Below are 26,439 nucleotides of genomic sequence, written 5' to 3'. Positions count from 1 at the left end.
CTTATATTCCCTCACAGCCAAAGAAAGCGCCACATTATCAAATGCAGTCCTTTCGATCACATACAAACAAGAAAGTGCGAGGTGCGTCCTTTCTTGCCAGAGGTAAGGGCAGAGGGAAAAAGCTGCACAACACAGCTAGTTCCCAGGAACAGAAGTCCTCCCCGGCCTCTACAAAATCCACCACATGACGCTGGGGCTCCGCTACAGGAGTCCGCCCCAGTGGGGGCACGTCTTCGAATATTCAGCCACATCTCTGGGTTCACTCACAGGTGGATCCCTGGGCAATAGAAATTGTTTCTCAGGGTTACAAGCTGGAATTCGAAGAGGTGGGTCCTCGCCGGGTTTTCAAATCGGCCCTGCCGACTTCTCCCCCAGAAAGGGAGATGGTGTTAAATGCAATTCACAAATTGTGTCTTCAACAGGTGGTGGTCAAGGTTCCCCTACTTCAACAAGGGAGGGGATATTACTCAACCCTATTTGTGGTCCCGAAACCGGATGGTTCGGTCAGACCCATATTAAATTTAAAATCCCTGAACCTATACTTGAAAAGGTTCAAGTTCAAGATGGAATCGCTAAGAGCGGTCATCGACAGCCTGGAAGGGGGGATTTTATGGTATCTCTGGACATAAAGGATGCATACCTTCATGTTCCCATTTATCCACCTCATCAGGCGTACCTGAGATTTGCGGTACAGGATTGTCATTACCAATTTCAGGCGTTGCCGTTTGGGCTTTCCACGGCCCCGAGGATTTTCACCAAGGTAATGGCGGAAATTATGGTGCTCCTGCGCAAGCAAGGTGTCACAATTATCCCGTACTTGGACGATCTCCTCATAAAAGCGAGATCAAGAGAGCAGTTGCTGAACAGCGTATCACTTTCACTGAAGGTGTTACAGCAACACGGCTGGATTCTCAATATCTGGAAGTCGTAGTTGGTTCCTACGACTCGTCTGACCTTCTTGGGCATGATTCTGGATACAAACCAGGAAAAGATTTATCTTCTGATAGAAAAAGCTCAGGAACTTATGACTCTGGTCAGGAACCTATTGAAGCCAAAACAGGTGTCAGTGCATCACTGCACTCGAGTCCTGGGAAAGATGGTGGCATCATACGAGGCCATTCCCTTCGGCAGGTTCCATGCGAGGACTTTCCAATGGGACCTACTGGACAAGTGGTCCGGGTCACATCTACAGATTCATCAGTTGATCACCCTGTCCCCCAGAGCCAGGGTATCTCTCCTGTGGTGGCTGCAGAGTGCTCACCTTCTAGAGGGCCGCAGATTCGGCATTCAGGACTGGGTCCTGGTGACCATGGACGCGAGCCTCCCGAGGTTGGGGAGCAGTCACACAGGGAAGAAACTTCCAAGGTCTTTGGTCAAGTCAAGAGACTTGTCTTCACATCAACATCCTGGAACTGAGGGCCATATACAATGCCCTTCGTCAAGCGGAGACCTTACTTCGCGACCAACCAGTTCTGATCCAGTCAGACAACATCACCGCAGTGGCACATGTAAACCGCCAAGGTGGCACAAGGAGCAGAGTGGCAATGGCGGAAGCCGCCAGGATTCTTTGCTGGGCGGAAAATCATGTAAGCGCACTGTCAGCAGTGTTCATTCCGGGAGTGGACAACTGGGAAGCAGACTTCCTCAGCAGACACGACCTGCATCCAGGAGAGTGGGGACTTCATCAGGAAGTCTTCGCACAGATTGCAAGTCAGTGGGGACTGCCCCAGATAGACATGATGGCGTCCCACCTCAACAAAAAGCTACAGAGGTATTGCGCCAGATCAAAAGACCCTCAGGCGGTAGCGGTTGACGCCCTAGTGACACCGTGGGTGTTCCAGTCGGTCTATGTGTTTCCTCCTCTTCCTCTCATACCCAAGGTGTTGAGAATAATAAGAAAAAGAGGAGTGAGAACAATTCTCATTGCTCCAGATTGGCCACGAAGGATCTGGTATCCGGATCTGCAGGAAATGCTCACAGAAGATCCGTGGCCTCTTCCTCTAAGACAGGACCTGTTGCAACAGGGGCCCTGTCTGTTCCAAGGGGGCCCTGTCTGTTCCAAGACTTACCGCGGCTGCGTTTGACGGCATGGCGGTTGAACGCCGGATCCTAGCGGAAAAAGGCATTCCGGATGAGGTTATTCCTACGCTGATAAAGGTTAGTAAGGACGTGACATCTAAACATTATCACCGTATATGGCGAAAATATGTTTCTTGGTGTGAGGCCAGGAATGCTCCTAGGGAAGAATTTCATCTGGGCCATTTCCTTCACTTCCTACAAACTGGAGTGAATTTGGGCCTAAAATTAGGCTCCATTAAGGTTCAGATTTCGGCCTTATCCATTTTCTTTCAAAAAGAATTGGCTTCTCTCCCATAAGTACAGACTTTTGTAAAGGGAGTGCTGCATATTCAGCCTCCTTTTGTACCTCCGGTGGCGCCTTGGGACCATAACGTGGTGCTGAGTTTCCTTAACTCGCACTGGTTTGAACCACTTAAAACGGTGGAGTTAAAATATCTCACTTGGAAAGTGATTATGTTGTTAGCCTTGGCTTCGGCTAGGCGAGTGTCGGAATTGGCGGCTATCTGGTTTTCCATATGGATAGAGCGGAATTGCGGACCCGTCCTCAATTCTTGCCTAAGGTGGTGTCATCTTTTCATATGAACAAACCTATTGTGGTGCCTGTGGCTACACGTCACTTGGAGGATTCCGAGTCCCTTGATGTGGTCAGGGCTTTGAAAATTTACGTGGCCAGAACGGCTAGAGTAAGAAAAACAGAAGCACTGGTCGTCCTGTATGCAGCCAACAAGGTTGGCGCCCCTGCTTCTAAGCAGACTATTGCTCGCTAGATCTGTAACACGATTCAGCAGGCGCATTCTACGGCGGGATTGCCGTTACCAAAATCGTTCAAGGCCCATTCCACTAGGAAGGTGGGCTCTTCTTGGGCGGCTGCCCAAGGGGTCTCGGCATTACAGCTGTGCCGAGCTGCTACTTGGTCGGGTTCAAACACCTTTGCAAAGTTCTATAAGTTTGATACCCTGGCTGAGGAGGACCTCCTGTTTGCTCAATCGGTGCTGCAGAGTCATCCGCACTCTCCCGCCCGTTTGGGAGCTTTGGTATAATCCCCATGGTCCTTACGGAGTCCCCAGCATCCTCTAGGACGTAAGAGAAAATAAGATTTTAAACCTACCGGTAAATCTTTTTCTTGTAGTCCGTAGAGGATGCTGGGCGCCCGTCCCAAGTGCGGACTACTTCTGCAAGACTTGTATATAGTTTTGCTTACATAAGGGTTATGTTATAGTTCATCGGTCTCATGTCTCATGATGTTATGTTGTTTCATACTGTTAACTGGTTAGTATATCACAAGTTATACGGTGTGAATGGTGTGGGCTGGTATGAATCTTGCCCTTGGATTAACAAAAATCCTTTCCTCGTACTGTCCGTCTCCTCTGGGCACCGTTTCTCTAACTGAGGTCTGAAGGAGGGGCATAGAGGGAGGAGCCAGTGCACACCCATTCCTAAAGTCTTTCTTAAAGTGCCCATGTCTCCTGCGGAGCCCGTCTATCCCCATGGTCCTTACGGAGTCCCCAGCATCCTCTAGGACGTAAGAGAAAATAAGATTTTAAACCTACCGGTAAATCTTTTTCTTGTAGTCCGTAGAGGATGCTGGGCGCCCGTCCCAAGTGCGGACTACTTCTGCAAGACTTGTATATAGTTTTGCTTACATAAGGGTTATGTTATAGTTCATCGGTCTCATGTCTCATGATGTTATGTTGTTTCATACTGTTAACTGGTTAGTATATCACAAGTTATACGGTGTGAATGGTGTGGGCTGGTATGAATCTTGCCCTTGGATTAACAAAAATCCTTTCCTCGTACTGTCCGTCTCCTCTGGGCACCGTTTCTCTAACTGAGGTCTGAAGGAGGGGCATAGAGGGAGGAGCCAGTGCACACCCATTCCTAAAGTCTTTCTTAAAGTGCCCATGTCTCCTGCGGAGCCCGTCTATCCCCATGGTCCTTACGGAGTCCCCAGCATCCTCTACGGACTACGAGAAAAAGATTTACCGGTAGGTTTAAAATCTTATTTTATCCCTTCTCCAGGCTTAATACATATGTTCCTGCCCGTTCTCTCTCATACCGCCTACTATACTGGTTGATGAGGAGAGCCGCTCTTCCATATTCCTGCTATATACATGTTACACAAGCGGGAACGGCATGAGTAAACATGGCTGCACAGACCAGAAAGCCTTTGGTTTTATCAGTGTAGAATGGCCTCGGAGGAAGTGTGGCGACCAGTCAGAAGCCGCTTCCGATTCGTTTTTCTGTTCACATCCCCACGGCCACCACCACACATTTCCAGGCAATAAATGGATGGCGGCCATGCGATCAAACGGAACGCTTCTCTCTTGGCGTAGTGTCGGGGGCGCGTCTGACGGCTTCTGTGCTGTTTTGCAGCGCACGGACGGAGATGGGACGCCTGCTTCAGATGGATATTTGCACCCAGCGTGGGGCTGGTGTTAGTCCCCATACCAGTTGCTGCAGCGGCGGGTGTGAGAAGCGTGGACGGGAGACGCTTCCACATCAGTCGCACGGATCTGTAGGGCTTTATTCAGAGATGGATGCAGCCGCTACGCCATGCAATCGCAGTTGTATTGGAATAGCAGTGCAGGGCGGGACCACACATGTAGGGTGACCTTGCCCTGTGCTGGGCGGCCCCCCGCATGTGAGTATATGGTCACAGATTCTGCTGCGAAAGCAAAATCTGCGACCAACTCTGAATAGCCCCCATGGACTCCTTTATCTCCGTCCACTTTCTCTTTTACCGAGGCTTAGTACATAGGGGCTATAGCCTAATTCAGACCTGATCGCTCGCTAGGGGTATTTCTGCAGTCCTGCGTTCGCATAGTCGCCGCCCATAAGGGAGTGTATTTTTGCTTTGCAAGTGTGCGATCGCATGTGCAGCCGAGTTGTACAAACAGATTTTGGGGGTTATTCCGAGTTGATCGTAGCTGTGCTAAATTTATCACAGCTACGATCACTCACACTGACATGTGGGGGGACGCCCAGCACAGGGCTAGTCCGCCCCGCATGTCAGTGCCCCCGCCCCCCCCCCCCCGCAGAATTGCGATGCCTTTCCACTTCCAGAGTAGCTCCCGACCAGCGCAGCTTTAGCGTGCTGACCGGGAGCTACTCGTCGCTCCCCAGCCCGCAGCGGCTGCGTGTGACATCACGCAGCCACCGTGGCCCGCCCCCCACAACTGTCTGGCCATGCCTGCGTTGGCCGGACCGCTCCCCCTAAACGGCGGCTTAACGCTGTCGTCCAGCCCCCTCTTGCCCAGCGACCGCCTCAGTCTCAGAGGCGATCGCTAGGCAACGACGGCTGCCATGCGCCGGCGCACTGCGGCGCCGGCACACGCGCAGTTCCGACCCGATCGCTGCGCTGCGACAAACTGCAGCGAGCAATCGGGTTTGGAATGACCCCCTTTGTGCAGCCCAGGACTTACTCAGCCGCTGCGATCACATCAGCCTGTCCGGCACCGGAATTGACGTCAGACACCCGACCTGCAAGCGCCTGGACACGCCTGCGTTTTTCCTACCACTCCCTGATAACGGTCAGTTGCCACCCACAGACGCCCTCTTCCTGTCAATCTCCTTGCGATCGCCCGTGCGAATGGATCCTTCACACAAACCCATCGCTGAGCGGCGTTCCCCTTTGTACCCATGCGACACGCCTGCACATTGCGGTGCATACGCATGCGCAGTTTAGACCTGATCGCCCGCTGTAAGAAAACGCAGCCTCGCGATCAGGTCTGAATTACCCCCATAGACTCCTGTGTTTTAGCCACTGAAACACAACATCGCTTTACAGCATTTTAAAATGTAAATATACCCCAAGGTGTGTATACCGGGATCCGGTCTGAAGATCGACAGTGTCTAGGTCGACAATGTTTAGGTCGACCACTATAGGTCGACAGTCACTAGGTCGACATGGATGGAAGGTCGACAGGGTTTCTAGGTCGACATGTGCTAGGTCGACAGGTCTAAAGGTCGACATGAGGATTTTTATATTTTTTTGGTGTCGTTTTCTTCGTAGAGTGACCGGGATCCCAAATTAGTGCACCGCGTCCCCTCGCATGGCGAGCTTCGCTCGCCATGGTTCGGGCATGGTGCCTTCGCTCCGCTACCGCTTCGCTCGGCACACTTTACCGTTCCAATCGTAGTCCACGTGGATCGTTAAGTATGAAAAAATCCCCCCCCCCCAAAAAAATGTGAAAAACTCATGTCGACCTTTAGACCTGTCGACCTAGCACATGTCGACCTAGAAACCCTGTCGACCTTCCATACATGTCGACCTAGTGACTGTCGACCTATAGTGGTCGACCTAAACATTGTCGACCTAGACACTGTCGATTTGATGAACCACACCCGTGTATACCACCAGTGCTACCCTCCATTAAGACTTGTTAGTATAGAGAAATGTCCACAGCCGACCATAGAGGTCATTTATAATTATATTTGTGTTGTATATTAGACATTACGAAGATTTATTTTTAGAAAATATAATACTCCCTGAACTGTATACATGTCGCTACCATGCTTTCTGTATTTATATGTCTGTTACTATACTTACCTTTGTATTGTACATTGGAATGCCAGAATGCTCTCTATATTTCATTTGCGCTGATAACCACGCCTACATTAGACAAACCACGCCCATGCGGTGTGGACATGCCCCTTATGCCATTGTGCTAGAAGTGCCACTTGCTTTTATTTGGTCACCAGCCCTCCCCTGCTTGCTCTCTATTGGGCAGATGTATCAATCCTTGGAAAGAGACAAAGTACCAACCAATCAGCTTCTGACTGCCATGCTACAGGCTGTTTTTTTTTTAAATGACAGTTAGGTGCTGACTGGTTTGTACTTCATCTCTCTCCAGGGTTTGATCCATCTCCCCCTGTGTATAACAGCTTTTAGATTCTGGGCAACTACACATTTGTCCACTCAGGGCTGTACACAGTAGAGTGGATGCTACAGAGAATGTAATCAAGGTTTAGCAACATAAAAATAAAATCAATGGAAAGATATTACAATAACAAATGTATTCAGATGGAAGCCGTTGTGTGCATACATTAATGCCTCACAATCCATATATACAGTAACACCACACAACTCTAATTAACGGCAAACAGTCCATGCATACATATATTATTTATACATAGATTATTTATTTGAGCCAAACCTGTGAAATTAGGACTGAGGTCAGTCGTGGTCTTTTAGCTTTATTTTCAGGAGTAGAGCTGATCTCCCTGATATAGAGGTGATCTCCCTGACTCCCTGATATAGAGGTGATCTCCCCGACTCCCTGATATAGAGGTGATCTCCCAGACTCCCTGCTATAGAGGTGATCTCCCCGACTCCCTGCTATAGAGATGATGTCCCCAACTCCCTGCTATAGAGGTGATCTCCCCGACTCCCTGATACAGAGGTAATCTCCCCAATTCCCTGATACAGAGGTGATCTCCCCGACTCCCTGCTATAGAGGTGATCTCCCCAACTCCCTGCTATAGAGGTGATCTCCCCAACTCCCTGCTATAGAGGTGATCTCCCTGACTCCCTGATATAGAGGTGATCTCCCCGACTCCCTGCTATAGAGGTGATCTCCCCGACTCCCTGCTATAGAGGTGATCTCCCTGACTCCCTGATACAGAGGTGATCTCCCCGACTCCCTGCTATAGAGGTGATCTCCCCAACTCCCTGCTATAGAGGTGATCTCCCCAACTCCCTGCTATAGAGGTGATCTCCCTGACTCCCTGATATAGAGGTGATCTCCCCAACTCCCTGCTATAGAGGTGATCTCCCCAACTCCCTGCTATAGAGGTGATCTCCCTGACTTCCTGATATAGAGGTGATCTCCCCGACTCCCTGCTATAGAGGTGATCTCCCCGACTCCCTGCTATAGAGATGATCTCCCCGACTCCCTGCTATAGAGATGATCTCCCCGACTCCCTGCTATAGAGGTGATGTCCCCAACTCCCTGATACAGAGGTAATCTTCCTGACTACCTGATATAGATGTGATCTCCCCAACTCCCTGATATAGATGTGATCTCCCCAACTCCCTGATACAGAGGTAATCTTCCTGACTCCCTGATATAGAGGTGATTTCCCCGACTCCCTGATATAGATGTGATCTCCCCGACTCCCTGATATAGAGGTGATCTCCCCAACTCCCTGATATAAATGTGATCTCCCTGACTCCCTGATACAGAGGTAATCTTCCTGACTACCTGATGGAGAGGTGATCTCCCCGACTCCCTGATATAGATGTGATCTCCCCGACTCCCTGATATAGAGGTGATCTCCCCAACTCCCTGATATAAATGTGATCTCCCTGACTCCCTGATACAGAGGTAATCTTCCTGACTCCCTGATGGAGAGGTGATCTCCCCGACTTCCTGATATAGAAGTGATCTCCCCGACTCCCTGATATAGAGGTGATCTCCCCAACTCCCTGATATAGATGTGATCTCCCTGACTCCCTGATATAGAGGTGATCTCCCTGACTCCCTGACATAGAGGTGATCTCCCCGACTCCCTGCTATAAAGGTGATCTCCCCATCTCCATGCTATAGAGGTGATCTCCCCAACTCCCTGATACAGAGGTGATCTCCCCGACTCCCTGATATAGAGGTGATCTCCCTGATGTAGAAGTGATCCCCCATGCCTCCCTGATATAGAGATGATCTCCCTGACTCCCTGATATAAATGTAATCTCCCCGAATCCCTAATATAGAGGTGATCTCCCTGACTCCCTGATGTAGAGGTGATCTTCCTAACTCCCTGATGTAGAGGTGATCTCCCTGACTCCCTGATATAGAAGTGATCTCCCCAACTCCCGGATATAGAGGTGATCTTCCCAACTCCCTGATACAGAGGTGATCTCCCCAACTCCCTGATACAGAGGTGATCCCCCATGCCTCGCTGATATAGAGATGATCTCCCCGAATTCCTGATATAGAGGTGATCTCCCCAACTGCCTGCTATAGAGGTGATCTCCCCAACTCCCTGATATAGTGGTAATCTCCCTGATGTAGAGGTGATCTCCCCAACTCCCTGATATAGAGGTGATCTCCCTGACTCCCTGATGTAGAGGTGATCTCCCTAACTCCCTGATACAGAGGTGATCTCCCTGCCTCCCTGATGTAGAGGTGATCCCCCATGCCTCCCTGATTTAGAGGTGATCTCCCTGACTCCTTGATGTAGAGGTGATCTCCCTGATGTAGAGGTGATCTCCTTGACTCCCTAATGTAGAGGTGATCTCCCTGATGTAGAGGTAATCTCCCTGACTCCCTGATGTACAGGTGATCTGCCTGACTCCCTGATGTAGAGGTGATCTTCCCAACTCCCTGATAGAGAGGTGATCTCCCCAACTCCCTGATACAGAGGTGATCTCCCCAACTCCCTGATGTAGAAGTGATCCCCCATGCCTCCCTGATATAGAGATGATCTCCCTGACTCCCTGATGTAGAGGTGACCTCCCTGACTCCCTAATATAGAGGTGATTCCCCATGCCTCCCTGATATAGAGATTATTTCCCTGGCTCTCTGATGTAGAGGTGATCTCCATGACTCCCTGATGTAGAAGTGAGGTCCCTGACTCCCTGATGTAGAGGTAATCTCCATGACTCCCTGATGTAGAGGTGATCTCCTTGACTCCTTGATGTAGAGGAGATCTCCCTGATGTAGAGGTGATCTCCTTGACTCCCTAATGTAGAGGTGATCTCCCTGATGTAGAGGTAATCTCCCTGACTCCCTGATGTAGAGGTGATCTCCCTGACTCCCTGATGTAGAGGTGATCTTCCCAACTCCCTGATAGAGAGGTGATCTCCCCAACTCCCTGATACAGAGGTGATCTCCCCAACTCCCTGATGTAGAAGTGATCCCCCATGCCTCCCTGATATAGAGATGAACTCCCTGACTCCCTGATGTAGAGGTAATCTCCCTGACTCTATGATGTAAAGGTGATCTTCCTGATGTAGAGGTAATCCCCCTGACTCCCTTATGTAGAGGTGATCTCCCTGACTCCCTGATGTAGAGGTGATCTCCCTGACTTCCTAATGTAGAGGTGATCTCCCTGATGTAGAGGTAATCTCCCTGATTCTGATGTAGAGGTGATCTCCCAGATGTAGAGGTAATCTCCCTGACTCCCTGATGTAGAGGTGATCTCCCTGATGTAGAGGTAATCTCCCTGACTCCCTGATGTAGAGGTGATCTCCCTGACGTAGAGGTAATCTCCCTGATGTAGAGTTGATCTCCCTGACTCCCTGATGTAGAGGTAATCTCCCTGACTCTATGATGTAAAGGTGATCTTCCTGATGTAGAGGTAATCCCCCTGACTCCCTTATGTAGAGGTGATCTCCCTGACTCCCTGTTGTAGAGGTGATCTCCCTGACTTCCTAATGTAGAGGTGATCTCCCTGATGTAGAGGTAATCTCCCTGATTCTGATGTAGAGGTGATCTCCCAGATGTAGAGGTAATCTCCCTGACTCCCTGATGTAGAGGTGATCTCCCTGATGTAGAGGTAATCTCTCTGATTCACTGATGTAGAGGTGATCTCCTTGACTCCCTGATGTAGAGGTGATCTCCCCAACTCCCTGATGCAGAGGTGATCTCCCTAATTCTCTGATACATAGGTGATCTCCCCAACTCCCTGATATAGAGGTGATCTCCCCGACTCCCTGATATAGAAGTGATCTCCCGGATGTAGAGGTGATCTCCCCAACTCCCTGATATAGAGGTGATCTCCCCGATATAGAGATATAGAAGTGATCTCCCTGACATAGAGGTGATCTGTAGAGGTGATCTCCCTGCCTCCCTGATGAAGAATTGACCCCCCATGCCTCCCTGATATAGAGATGATCTACCTGACTCCCTGATGTAGAGGTGATCTCCCTGATGTAGAAGTGATCCCCTATGCCTCCCTGATATAGAGATGATCTCCCTGGCTCCCTGATGTAGAGGTGATCTCCCCAATTCCCTGATATAGAAGTGATCTCCCGGATGTAGAGGTGATCTCTCTGCGTCCCTGATATAGAGGTGATCTCCATGACTCCCTGATGTAGAAGTGATGTCCCTGACTCCCTGATGTAGAGGTAATCTCCCTGACTCCCTGATGTAGAGGTGATCTCCCTGACTCCCTGATGTAGAGGTAATCTCCCTGACTCCCTGATGTAGAGGTAATCTCCCTGACTCCCTGATGTAGAGGTAATCTCCCTGACTCCCTGATGTAGAGGTGATCTCCCTGATGTAGAGGCAATATCCCTGACTTCCTGATGTAGAGGTGATCTCCCTTATGTAGAGGTGATTTCCCTACCTCCCTGATGTAGAGGTGATCTTCCTGACTCCCTGATGTAGAGATGATCTCCCTGACTCCCTAATGTAGAGGTAATCTCCCTGATGTAGAGGTGATCTCCCAGATGTAGGGGTAATCTCCCTGACTCCCAGATATAGAGGTGATCTCCCTGATGTAGAGGTAATCTCACTGACGTAGAGGTAATCTCCCTGACTCCCTGATGTAGAGGTGATCTCCCTGATGTAAAGGTAATCTCACTGACGTAGAGGTAATCTCCCTGACTCCCTGATGTAGAGGTGATCTCCCTGATGTAGAGGTAATCTCCCTGACTCCCTGATGTAGAGGTAATCTCCCAGATGTAGGGGTAATCTCCCTGACTCCCAGATGTAGAGGTGATCTCCCTGATGTAGAGGTAATCTCCCTGACTCCCTGATGTAGAGGTAATCTCCCTGACGTAGAGGTAATCTCCCTGACTCCCTGATGTAGAGGTAATCTCCCTGATATAGAGGTGATCTCCTTGACTCCCTGATGTAGAGGTGTTCTCCCCGACTCCCAAAACCATCGATGGGTGGTGATCGTTAGCCAGTTTTGAAACTGAGATGGCACACAAATACACCCCTCTGCTATTGGCACTATAGAACCTCTGTAATCTATGCACATTTAGCTAACTCACATGCAACGCATCACAAACAGGCGCATGACATCACAGGGAGGAGCCGCGTGTCACCGCCCTCACCCTCATCCCTCCACGCTGCACTCCCGCATTTCCTCACATGCATAAATAACCTTGCGGCACAATATCACCAGCACATACTGTAACACCCCAGGTGTTCCATGACTCCCGAAATTACACGTTTGCAGGGTTTTTTTTTGTGCCATTTTAAAAGCTGTTTATTAACAAAACGCTTGTGGTTTAGGCGAGGAGGAAGGATGACGGACAAAGTAGCTGTGTAATTCAAGCCAGGTGTTAGAAATCCAGCTACTTTATTCCAGTCAGTTAAATATTTACACTGAGAAATCTTGAGAGTATGACAAAGGGCCAGAGAGAATGGAAGCCCGGCTTTTGTTTGCATTAAACATCATTTATCACCGGCAGACAGATCTTTATTTTAAACGGATGGCTGTCCTCAGGCCGTTGTGCTGGTATTAATATGAAATAGATCCTGCTGGGGTTTCTGGTGTGTCCTGTTCTGGAAGATGTTCTCGTGTGACTTTAAATGCTCTGCAGATCTCTGCCTTAGTGCCCGGACGTACTAGGCCGCGATCCGCAGAGTCCTCTCTTCTTCCGTCATGCATGTGGCCATCCGGGAACAAAGAGGAGAAAGAGAATGAAGTTTGTGTAAGAGTTGCAGTGGAAGAAGGAAGAAGGGAATCAATAAAAAGGACTGTAAGGAGGCTAGTAATAAGATCTACCTCCCAGCCGTCCGGAATTAGGCGCTTTGTCAATCAGTCGTCATGGGGGTGGTGTTGGGATCCTTTTACCCTCAAGCTACACATACCAACTTATACCTCCAGAACCATCTCTTACATTCTCTACATTTGAGGTCCATGCAATTCGCCTCTACCAACCCACTAATCTTCGAGTTGCTGTCATTTACCGTCCACCTGGCATTTCCTCTAAATTCCTCGACAACTTTGCTTCCTGGCTACCTCACTTCCTCTCTTCTGACATTCCCACCATTATCCTAGGTGATTTCAACATCCCTATCGATAACCCCACAAAACCACCTGCCTCTAAACTCCTTAACCTCACATCTTCACTTGGTCTCTCCCAGTGGACCAGCTCACCCTCCCATGTGAACGGGAGCTCACTGGATCTGGTTTTCACTCACCGCTGTGTTATTTCTGATTTTTCCAATTCCCCTTTTCCCCTCTCTGACCACCACTTGCTCTCATTCAACTTATCTATCTCTGCTCCCCCATCTCTCCCTCCTAAGGCTACCATCACTAAGCGTAATATTGAGGCTATTGACACCTCATCCCTACCCTCCCTGTTTGACTCGCTTCTCTCTCCTCTTCTCTCTCTCACATGCCCTGAACAAGCCACATCTCTATACAATGCATCTCTTACTTCAGCCCTTGACTCTGTTGCTCCGCCAACCACTATTCACCCTCGCAGATCAACACCTCAACCCTGGCACACCAAATGCACCAGATATCTACAAAAATGCTCACGTACTGCCGAGCGACACTGGAGGAAATCACGCTCTCAAGCAGACTTCCTCCATTTCAAATTCATGCTCTCATCCTTCAGTGCTGCCCTTTCCCTTGCTAAACAATCATACTTCAAAATCCTCATCTCTACCCACTCTTCCAACCCCCGGCGCCTCTTTGCCACTGTTAACTCCCTCCTCTGTCCACCACCACCTCCTCTCCCTTCCTCATTGTCTGCTCTTGACTTTGCCACTTACTTCACATCCAAGATTGACTCCATACGTCAGGACATCACATCCCACCAGTCCAGCAACCAGCCACCACCCATCCTTTGCCACCCCTCCCCTACCCTCTTACCAACTCTGACATCTTTCTCCCTAGTATCTGGTGAGGAAGTCATGGCCCTCATACACTCCTCCCCCCCCACAACCTCCCCACTCGACCCTATCCCCTCCCACCTCCTTCGCTACCTCTCCCCTTCAGCCTGTTCCCATCTTGCCCACCTTCTCAATCTCTCCCTCTCATCAGGCACTGTCCCCTCTGCCTTCAAGCATGCTCTTGTCTCCCCTATTCTTAAAAAACCTACCCTTGATCCTAACACTCTCTCCAACGATCGACCGATCTCTCTCCTCCCCTTTGCCTCCAAACTTCTTGAGCGTATTGTCTATAATCGCCTTACTGCCTTTCTTTCCTCTCACTCACTGCTTGACCCATACCAGTCTGGTTTCCGCTCTCTCCACTCCACTGAAACTGCCCTCACAAAAGTCTGCAATGACCTCCATGCCGCCAAATCTAAGGGCCACTACTCTCTGCTTATTCTTCTTGACCTCTCTGCTGCTTTTGACACTGTGGACCACCCTCTTCTTCTGCAAATCCTTCACTCTTTTGGTCTACGTGATACTGCCCTCTCCTGGCTGTCCTCCTACCTCTCCGATCGTTCCTTCTCTGTCTCCTCTCATGATGCTACCTCGCCCCCACTTCCACTAACTGTTGGTGTCCCCCAAGGTTCTGTTCTTGGGCCTCTCCTTTTCTCTCTCTATACGTCCTCTTTAGGTGAACTCATTAGTTCTTTTAATTTCCAGTATCACCTCTATGCTGATGACACTCAAATCTACCTCTCCTCCCCTGATCTCTCCACGGCTCTCCTCACTCGTGCCTCTAACTGTCTTTCTGCTATCTCTTCCTGGATGTCCCAGCGCTTTCTTAAACTCAACATGTCTAAGACTGAGCTGATCATCTTCCCACCCTCCCGCACAACCTCACCTCCCACAATCTCATTATCCATTGATGGCACGACTATCTCCTCTAGCCCCCAAGTACGCTGTCTTGGTGTAATCCTTGACTCCTCCCTCTCCTTCAAACCACACATTCAGCACCTCTCACAAACCTGTCATTTTCATCTCAAAAACATTTCCAGGATCAGACCTTTTCTCACCCAGGATGCCACTAAGATCATTATTCACTCACTGATTATTTCCAGACTGGACTACTGTAATCTCCTCCTAACTGGCCTCCCTGACAATTACCTCTCTCCACTCCAGTCTATCCTCAATGCTGCTGCTCGGCTCATCTTCCTCACCAAACGCACTACATCCACCTCCCCTCTCCTACTAGCCCTTCACTGGCTTCCCTTCCCCTTCAGAATCCAATTCAAACTTCTCACTCTCACTTACAAAGCTCTCACCCAATCCTCTCCCATTTACATCTCTGACCTTATCTCCCTTTACTCTCCCACCCGTCCTCTTCGCTCTGCTAATGCACGCCGCCTCTCCTGTCTCCTGATTACTTCCTCCCACTCCTATCTCCAAGATTTTTCACGTGCTGCTCCCTTCCTTTGGAATTCTTTACCTCTCCCCCTCAGACTCTCCACCTCTCTACAAAACTTCAAACGGGCTCTCAAGACCCATTTCTTTACCAAACCCAGCCAAATCTCATCCTAACCCCCTGTTCCATGCTCTATGTACCCCATCTGTGTCACCCCTGTCTGTCTACCCCTACCCCTAGAATGTAAGCTCTCACGAGTAGGGCCCTCTTCCCTCATGTGCTCACCCTTTTCTTCTTTAATAATTCTCAACTGCCCAAATCACAGTTTTTGGGCCACCTGGAACTTATCTCTGTCATTTACTGGTGTAGTTATGCTTAGTTACCCTGTACTTGCCCAAAATTGATTTCAATTGTAAGTCACTGTTTTGATTATGTGCATATGTACTCTGTAATTGGGCGCTGCGGAACCCTTGTGGCGCCATATAAATAAATGATAATAATAATAATAATAATAATGTTTGAGTCTCTGGTGTACGTGGCAAATCAAAGCAGGAAAGGGGGTTAGGGGCGACCCAGTGCTAGAAAATCTGTATAGACATGAGAGATATTTTCGCTGAATGTGCTGGGGGTGTACATACCCACATGGCACTGGCCACACCTACAAACCATGGTTCACACCAACATTGCACTAGCCACACCCACACAGCACTGACCACACCCACATGGCACTGGCCACACCCACACACCACTATTCACACCAACATTGCACTTGCCATACCCACACAGCACTGGCCACACCCACATGGCACTGGCCAAACCCACACACCACGGTTCACACCAACATGGCACTGGCCACACCCACACAACACCGTTCACACCAACATTGCACTGGCCACATCCACACAGCACTGGCCACACCCACATTACGCTAGCCATGCCCACACACGACCATTCACACCAACATTGCACTAGCCACACCTACACACCACCGTTCACACCAACATTGCACTGACCACACCCACACAGCACTGGCCACACCCACACACCACCGTTCACACCAACATTGCACTGGCCACGTCCAGACAGCAGAGGTCACCGCTCCTCCAACTCTCACAATAGGCCCTTCATCATTTCAGACCCAGTTCCATGTGGCCCTTAATCTGGCCCTGATGGAATGTCTGAAATTATAGCCCCATACACTCTAGGCGATGTTGTGAACAGTATTGCCTAGTGTGTACACTCACTATCGTTAACGATGCGCGCTCCCGTGCGTCATTAATAACCCCCTCCCTTGTTTGAACATGTACGGACGAGGGAGGTCCTCGTTAACGACATTAATGTTAACGCATGGCCGTTTTCCCCGCTGCCAAACCCCTTCCCCCCCGATGTCGCTCCCTCCCCCACCGGCATTGGCAAGTGTGTATGGGGCTTAATACCTCCAGGGAAAGCGTTTGGTTGCATATTTCACTAGGGGAGAGATGTATCAAAGCTTGGAGAGAGATAACGTACCAGCCAATCAGCTCCTAACTGTCATGTTACAGGCTCTCTCCACTTTATCTCTCGTTAATCTCTGATACATCTCCCCCCATGGACAACTGAGGCTGCTTCCTGCTGGAAACCGATGAACTGACTACCAGATAAGAAAATTTAGTGTAATGTTTTTGAATAATAAATTTTTTGAATAATACAATTCAAATTAAACTGACCGGTAACAACAGATCCGGAGCAGGAAAGCACAGCGCCCTGTGGCCGCCCAGCCGCCTAAAAATCTGATGTCACACCGAGGGGGCGGGGCTTCCGGTACCAGGAAGTATGGCACTGCCTGTATTTAGGGGGTAATTCAGAACTGATCTTAGGGTGCGTTTTTTGCGATCAGGTAGTCGCCGCCTTCAGGGGGAGGGGGTAATCGCTGTGCAGGGGTGTGATCACATGTGCAGGAGAGCTGTACAAACATGAGTTTGTGCAGTCTCTGCTCAGCCCAGTACTTACTCAGCCAAGGCGATGATCAGTACTGGAGCGGACGTCAGAGACCCTCCTTCCGAACGCCTGGATCCTCCTGCATTTTCCCGGACACTCTTACAAAACGGTCAGTTGCCACCCACAAACGCCTCTTCCTGTCAGTCACCTTGTGATCGCTCGCGCAATTGCTTTTTTCGCACCATCCAAGAGCTATGCACCGATGCCCGGTGCAGTCGTCCGACGTGCCGGCGTATTGCGATGCATACGCATGCGCAGTACAGACTTGATCGCCCGCTGTTTTCAGCTATCAGGTCTGATTTACCCCCTTAGGACGCTCCGGGCGGCTGTACAGACTGCAAAGTGCATGCCAAGAGCGTCCGTGCAGCAGCGCTATATTCCAGGCATCTCACACGCCCCTAAATGCAGCCCTGGGTAACAATGACTGTGAACAGCACTGTGGCACAGTGGTTAGAATGGCTGCATGACAGCACTGGATTCTATGGGTGTGGAGTTTGCATGTTCTTTTCCTGTTTACGTGAATTTCCTCTCACGCACCAAAAACTTATTCCATGATGTGTATGCTGTAGATATAGAGTAGATGTAAGTCATGGGAACATGCGGCGTGTCCTGGTCATACGCTGACATTACTGTGTCGCTAACCACAATCTGACCGGAGATCATTGGTAACTGTCACGTACAGTACAGTATATTATCCCTATGTATTACACCTGGAATAAACTGTATATAATATCTGTCAATATTGTTATAAAATGTGATTCTTTAGTATCCAGATAACTATGTGACTGATATAAGATCAGTGTATTTTCTTCCAGCTGCACAATGTTCGGGATCAGGAATGCACGGAGCATATTTGAGGGTGTAACTGGGGGTCTGGGACTGAGGGTCGACAGCACAAAGGTCGACACACCTTAGGTTGACGCCAATTGGTCGACACACCTTAGGTCGACATGAACAAAAGGTCGACATGGACAAAAGGTCGACAGGAACAAGGTCGACATGGACAAAAGGTCGACATGAGTTTTTTATGTTTTTTTTGTGTCGTTTTCTTCGTAGAGTGACCGGGAACCCCAATTAGTGCACCGCTTCGCTCGCCATGATTCGGGCATGGTGCCTTCGCTCCACTACCGCTTCGCTCGGCACACTTTACCGTTCCAATCGTAGTCCACGTGGATCGTTAAGTATGAAAAGGTTAAAAAAAAGAAAAAAATCGTGAAAAACTCATGCCGACCTTTTTCCATGTCGACCTTGTTCCTGTCGACCCTTTGTCCATGTCGACCTTTTGTCCATGTCGACCTAAGGCGTGTCGACCAATTGGCGTCGACCCAAGGTGTGTCGACCTTTGCGCTGTCGACCTGGAGTCCGGATACCGTAACTGGATGTCTGTTCTGTTTATGTATTATGTGTTATATCATTTCATATTTATAATATGCCGCGAGTGCAAGTGACATATCTCCAGTCTTTATATTCCAATGCATTCTGCCAATCAATCTCCCAGTTCTCAGAGCTTGTCGAACCTACGTTCCCATATTATTTTACCGCACGGGGCTCAGCTTCGGGGCTGCCCGGTAATTCAGTCAAATCTCTTGCGTTACCTACACAATGAATGGGTATGGGACTCAGGGTCAACACTCATTAGGTCGACACCCATTGGTCGACAGTGGGTAGGTTGACACTAGAAATAGGTCGACACGGACATTAGGTCGACGTGAACAAAGGTCGACATGTTTTTTTTTGTCTCGTTTTCTCCGTCAAGTAACCGGGAACCCCAACTAGTGCCCCGCGTCCCTTTGCATGGCTCGCGGCTGCGGGCAAGGTGCCTCGCTCCGCTACCGCTGCGCTTGGCACAGGTTGCCGTTCCCAATCGTAGTCCACGTGGATCGTAAAGTATGAAAAAGTCCACAAAAAAAGTGAAAAACTCATGTCGACCATTTTCGACATAATGGAGTGACGACTTTTTCTAGTGTCGACATATCCACTGTCGACCAATGCGTGTCGACCTAATTGGTGTCGACATAGAGTCCGGATACCCAATGAATGTCCCTGTGCATCCCGGGCCCTGACAGTAAAGGGCCCCATATACTAGAACGATAATGGACGATTTCATCCGATTTCGGGCATTCGGGCCGATATATCGGATGAAATCGGGCATTTTGGAGGTGTTTCCGTTCTGATGCGCGTTCCCGTGAGCACCGGATCGGATCCTCCAGATTGAATGTGCTGCACTCGTGATATGTCGTACCCCGCAGGCATGGCTGAGATCGCTCAAGATAGATCGTATGCAAAAGGACCGCATGCGATTTATCTCGGGAGGCTGCCGGGGTCACGGTCGGACATGTCGCATGAGTGTATGGGGCCCTTAAGAGTATGTATTTATCTTCGTTCAGGAAATGCGGGAGAAATAATTCCGGACTCACGTTCAGCTCTGCCCGTATTCCTCCTGCGCTGCAAACAGCGTTGCGTCATGGCACAACTGACCTCAGCTCAGCTCTGTAAAATATACCGTGACTTTAGCAGTAATTCTCTGTAGCAGAACTTCATGTTAGAGAAATTCCTAAACTGCCTACAGTCCAAAGCATCTCTAGGCAGCTAATATTACCGAGCAGGACCTAATCCTCACAGGCACCCGCTACAAATACTGCTGAATAGCCCTTTTCTTTATCAACACCAACTTAAGGAACCAGGCAATTCTTGTTCCAGACTGTTGTGGAGTAGCTGTATGACATTTGATGATGGGGTGGATTCAGACAGGGTGACACATAGCAGATCGTTGTGCTGACAAGGCCTGGGGGGTAATGCATAAGCAATCGCAAGACAGGAGAAGAAGAGGGGGGAAAACAGGATATTTTTTCATTAAGCGCACTTGGTAGAATTGAATTTGATGACTATATAACTCCTCGTACTCACTGTTTATTACCGCATTTTAACATTTTGAAAAGGAAAGAGGACAGTGCAGAGATGTTTTGCTATAAAGGATATTTAAGAGATAAGGGCAAAGGATATTTTTAACAAGATACAGCCTTGACTAGTTAATGCACACAAGAGGCGCTGATTCTGCGTTGCACGTTGTGTCGGTGTTGGAAGCAGGCGGACGATGATATCCAGTGGCAAACGCAGGATTTCTAGAGGGGGGTTTCCAAATGCAGTCCACAATCTCCCACTCTGCGGAACATTGGAGCAAGAGCGGGATTCTGGGGGAGCGGTAGAAGAACCCAGTAATGACCCTGAGCATTAATGGAAACAATGGTAATTTTATATACTGGATACTGTGTTAAATACAGTTTTAATATTTAGAACTATAGATTGTCTATAGTAAATCGTATAAATAAGATAAGTGGTCAGGAAAAGCTTAAACATACCATAAGAAATAAATACACAAACATAACTGCACTTTCTAAGCACACATTCTCCCACCTCATGGTAAGGCTCCTGTCTCTTCTACCTGGCAGCTACTCTCTGGTCCAGTGCACTGATTCTCAGAGCCACACACACAGAAAACTTGGTAGAAGAAGCTGCCACACTGGGCATGTGCAGCAGCTCTGCTCTGTCCCTTACACTGTATGATGTAGCAGCAGTTCTAGTAATTGTATTATATACCATTGCTATTGTTGTCATCATTTTAGCCATATGCCAAGAGGATGACGGTTTTCGTGCAACTGGAAAACTCCCCTGTGTGTTTTCCTATGATTTCAGTCTGTACATGCATCCGAGTCGCAGTACACATGCGATTGTTACTGATATGAGCTGCGGATCAATACTACATGCAGGGATGTGCAATTTGGGGGGGGGGGGCTAGCAAAACGTGGGCGTCTTGGGACCGTTTTCTGACAGTGCGACAGTCACACACTGCGAACTTATAAGCCCGGGCGCCTCCGCTGAGATGCTCACTCTGAGACAGCATGTGGTTGCTCAGGGGTTTGGTGGTACAACTGTTGTTCCCGCTTTTGTACATAAGGGGCGGATGTGAAACGCCTACAAGACTGTGACACAGTCTCTCATAATCTGCGCATAGGCTGGGGCTGGGATTTTCTCTCCATCCGTACACGGGTCCCCTAATGTCTTAACACACCTCTGCGCTCAAGCAACACAGTCCGGTAAAGGGACACGTCTTTGCTGAGAGAAGTGGCCTCCGTGAGGCTCCTTGTCCGCTGTGGCCAACAGCTGAGTCCCAGGCCAGGCAAATGTACTCTTTATAATATATACAAAAATGTAAGGAAAATAGCTTACACTGACTGAGCATCATACTGTATATACCGACATCTAACAAAATACCACACTCCAAAAATACTCAGTGATTTCTAGTGTAGGACTGAGAGGGAAAACGTTGGTGCAGTTGTTCAGCTCAACACATAGTATCGCAATGTGCGGAAGTAACATTTCCTCCTTATAACATTGAGTACTGTGAGGAAAATCAATTGTTAGTGAAGAGCTTCGCATGATGTGTGTGTGTGTGTGTGTGTGTGTGTGTGTGTGTGTGTGTGTGTATATATATATATATATATATATATATATATATATATAGTATCGGTATATATACATATATACATATATATATATATATATATATATATATATATAGTATCGGTATATGTATATATATATATATATATATATATATGTATATATATATATATAGTATCTATCTAGCTATCTATCTATCTATCTATCTGCACACATGAACACCAGTTTACCGACGTTTCAATGCCTTAATTCTGCATGTTCCTCAGGAATAAATAAATAAATATATGACTATACAGGTATATACCATCACATAGTCCAACAGTGTAAAATCATCTCTACTATAAATCACATATCACAATATATCCTACGGTGTTGCTGTATATTTAGCTTCAGCGAGAGATAATGAAACACGTTTTTCAGATTAATTGCTTAATTAATGTATTATTCATTGGTTACATTTTCCCTAGTTCACGATCGGCTTTTGATCTTGTGTACACAAATGTCGCTTCAGTGCCCCGGGCTGTTTACATTGCTTGTGCTGTCCTGGGCCTTTGTTAGTGTATGTACGACAGACAGTCGTCCGGCGCACTAGTAGCCCCAAATCGCTGTCACGACCTCATCATTTTATTAATAACGAAGAGTTGTTTAATATTAAACCTTTCAGGGATAGACGAATGCTATGGTGAGTTTACCATCCGCAGTCCTACGGAATAATAGTTTGGTGATTGAAAAAAGTCACTTCCAGATCCAATGTAAAACAGCCGCTACTCCGGTCGGGATCAGCAGATCCTGATAATAAAATGACACAATCCGTTCAATAGATCAAATGCAGATACATAAATGAAGACAGTTATAGTACTTGTATTCACTTATATTTAATAGATGATAACTTTGGGCACTTTTACTAACAAAAGGAGAACTGTTTCCATTGTATAATATTCCTCTCGCTAGAGGCGCACTACTGCTCCAGTAGAATCAGGGTCCATCCAGTTGTTATGTTTCCACAGTAGCATATGACACCATGGTACAAATGATCATGGTCTTCACGTCTTGCCAGAGGAGACATGTAGGTATGTAAGACTTCTGATGTTATCCTGGTTGCATGGTGTTTTACAGAGAAAATAGATGGCCTGGAGGTTTATATCGCTGTCATCAGAGAAAAAGACCTAAACAAACAAGGAAATTGTGTTAGAGGCTAAACAACAGATCAGTTATTGTAGCTGAAGCTGTCATGTTCCATGAGATCTAGATTAGGGTGGACATACCGACATCAGGAGACTGGGTTCCATTGCCCAGTGATCATGTTGTTGAAGGACGGAACTATGTGTTTTACTGTAAAGTGTGAATAAACCCTATCGACGTTCAACACCTGCTTTCTGCCCTCCAATAAATTAGACCAAGTTAGTCTTATTTAGGAATCACAAAAAAATGCAGGCCTTCTCTGGCTTTGTTGCTTGCAATGAGGTGCTTGTTTGTGCCGCAAGTAAATTTGAAGTTGCACGCACTCCTTGCAGGTTGGAACTGCCCGACCATGAAAGAGGGATGTGCCTACATTTGTAGGTTTGGCAATACTCTGGAGAATGCACACTGTGTAAAGAGGAGAAACATGAATACTTTTCTGTTCCCTGACAGGAAATACTATAGGGGGAGGTCTAAGGTTGCTAACGTGCTAGGGTTGCGGTGACGCACATTGCGTCATTACAGTCTGGCTCCCATTGCAAAATGAAGTGACTTGTGGCATCTCATACGAGGGATGGAGCTCAGTAATCCAATTTGCTGTGAATTGTATCACCATACTGCCCTGTTCACTTGGAAGTGGGCTGTTTTGGGGTTCTTCTATTCTCCAGTTACTCCTACCAACTCATAACCTCAGGACCATCCCTTACATTCTCTACATTTGAGGGTCATGCTTTACACCTCTTCTAACCTGTTCACTTTTGAGTACCGGTCATGTACCGCCTACCCTGGCTCTCCTTCAAAATTCCTTGAAAATTTTGCTTCCTAGCTCCCTCACTTCCTCTCTTTAGTTCTTCCCTCCATTATCTTAGGTGACTTCACTATCCCAATTGATATCCCCACAGAATCCTGTCTCTAAACTCCTTACATTCACATCATCGTTTGGTCTCTCCCAGTGGACCTCCTCACCCTCTCATGTGAGCCGACACTCACTTCATCTGGTCTTCACCCAGCATTGTGATATTTATTACTACACCAATTTCCCATTCCCACTCTCTGACCAGCACCTTCTCTCTCTCTTGACTTATCACTCTCTTCTCCACCTCTACTTTCACTTATCCCTCTCTTCTCCATCTCTGCTTTCACTTATCCCTCTCTTCTCCATCTCTGCTTTCACTTATCCCTCTCTTCTCCACCTCTACTTTCACTTATCCCTCTCTTCTCCATCTCTGCCTACCTTCACTAAGGATGACATTGAATCTATTGACACTGTATCCTTATCCTCCTTGCTCAACTCACTTACATAGAAACATAGAATGTGACGGCAGATTAGAACCACTTGGCCCATCTAGTCTGCCCTTTTTTTATCCTTTAGGTAATCTCAACCCTTTTTGAACCTTAATTCTTTGTAAGGATATTCATATGCCTATCCCAAGCATGTTTAAATTGCTCTACAGTCTTCGCCTTCTCTCTCCTATTCTTTCTCTTTCCTTGCCCTGAACAAGCCACTTCCCTACAATACCTCCCTTACATCTGCTTTTAAATCTGTTGCCCTGGCCAGTGCCGTAATGAGACATTTTAGCGCTGTGTGCAAGAAACGGCATCGCCCCCCCCTTATGCAATATAAGGGCAGTGCGCGCCGCAGGCGCGTGAAAAATATATAGGGGCGTGGCTTCACGGGTAAGGGGTGTGGCCACAAAATAATATAAATTCATATTATGGTGCACAGTAGTCTCCATTATTCAAATTACGCCACACAGTAGCGCCTCTACACCATGTAGAACCCTTTTTACACATTACGGCAGACAGAGTCCCCTTTATTACACATTACAGCAGACAGCGTCCCCTTTATTACACATTACGGCAGACAGAGTCCCCTTTATTACACATTACGGCAGATAGAGTCCCCTTTATTACACATTATGGCAGACAGTCCCCCTTTTTACACATTACAGCAGACAGCGTCCCCTTTTTACACATTACGGCAGACAGCGTCCCCTTTTACATATTAGGTAGACAGGATAGAGATAGATAGATAGATAGACAGACAGACAGACAGACAGATAGATAGATAGATAGATAGATAGATAGATAGATAGATAGATAGATAGATAGAATAGATGATACTTACCATCTTTCCGCTGGCTCAGGCAGTCAGGCTCCTTGGTGCAGCTTCTGGCAGATCCCGAGTAGGGGTGAAGGAGGAGGAGGGAGGGGGAGGAGGGAGCAGCAGCAGTGCTATGTAATTGGTGGCAGCGCCGCTGCAGCTGTCCCTCTCCTTCCACATTGGCCGGCCGCCGCTGTCAATGCTGGGATGAAGGAAGCGCATCCCAGCATTCACAGCAATGGCGGCCAGCCTATGTAGAAGGAGAGGGACAGCTGCAGCGGCGCTGCCACCAATTACATAGCGCTGCTGCGGCTTCCTTCTTCCCTCTCCCTCCTTCTCCCCAGCCCCCGGAGCTGCTCCTCTCCGGCGGCAGCATATGCACACAGGCGGCTTGTAATGAGTCTGTTTGACTCATTACAATGCCGCTGATGACTTTAGGGAATGCGGGCAGTTGTGCCCGCAGGGCGACTGCACTGTGTGCCAGGCACACCTGGCACACACGTAGTTACGGCTCTGGCTCTAGCAATCACTACTCCCCTTCGCGATGCACAATTCAACCCTGACATTCCATGTGCACCAGATACCTGCAAAAGCGTTGACGAACCACCAAGCAACAGTGGATGAAGTCACGCTCCAAGGTAGACTTCCTCTATTTCAAATTTATACTCTCATCCTACAGTGTTGCCCTTTCTCTCTCTAAACAGTTGTATTTCAGGAACCTACTCTCCTCCCAATCCTCAAATCCCCAGCATCTCTTCATCTCTATCAACTCACTCCTCTGCCCACCTCCACCTCATCTCCCCTCCTCACTCTCTGCCCTTGACTTTGCCACCTCCTTCACATCTAAAATTGACCCCATACGTCAGGACATCACATCCCACCCGGCCCCTCCTTTCCCAGCCTACCCCTCACCAACTATTTTACCAATTCTGACTTATTTTCCCCCTGTATCTGGAGATGAAGTCATGGCCCTCATGCGGTTCTCCCACCCTTCCACCTCCCCCCTTAATCCTATCCCCTGCTGCCTCCTTCGCTGCCTCTATCCTTCTGCCTGTTCCCATCTTTTCCACCTCCTCAGTTTCTCCCTCTCAACGAGCTTTATCCCCATTGCCTTCAAGCATGCCCTGGTCTCCTACCCTTGATCTTAACACCCCCTCCAACTGATGACCAATCTCTCTCCTCCCTTTTGCCTTCAAATTCCTTGAGCGTATTGTCTACAACCGCCATACTACCTTTCTTTCCTCCCACTTCCTCCCTTCATTTCAGTCTGGCTTCTGTCCTCTCCATTCCATTGAAACTGCTCTCACAAAAGTCAGTAATGACCTCCTTGCTGACAAATGGAAGGGCCTCTACTCTTTGCTTATTCTCCTTCACCTCTCTCCTGCTTTTCACACTGTGGACCGCCCTCTTCTCCTGCAAATCCTTCACTCCATTGGCTTACGTGTTACTGCCCT

General features: G+C 48.3%; 1 protein-coding gene across 1 annotated transcript in view; it reads right to left on the bottom strand.

Moving 5' to 3' along the window:
• Positions 1-22,587: 22,587 nt before the first annotated feature.
• VTI1A (vesicle transport through interaction with t-SNAREs 1A) overlaps positions 22,588-26,439 on the bottom strand; it is a 743,722-nt gene continuing 739,870 nt past the window's right edge. The window contains exon 9 of the mRNA XM_063962578.1: positions 22,588-22,868. Within this exon, the coding sequence (XP_063818648.1) occupies positions 22,841-22,868 (28 nt within the window). The 3' untranslated portion in view covers positions 22,588-22,840. The remainder of the gene's footprint in view (positions 22,869-26,439) is intronic.

The sequence above is a fragment of the Pseudophryne corroboree genome, chromosome 3, assembly GCF_028390025.1.
Source record: "Pseudophryne corroboree isolate aPseCor3 chromosome 3, aPseCor3.hap2, whole genome shotgun sequence".
Taxonomy (NCBI): Eukaryota; Metazoa; Chordata; class Amphibia; order Anura; family Myobatrachidae; genus Pseudophryne; species Pseudophryne corroboree.
The sequence above is the reverse complement of the archived record's forward strand: the minus strand, read 5'-3'. Positions and strand labels throughout refer to the sequence as shown.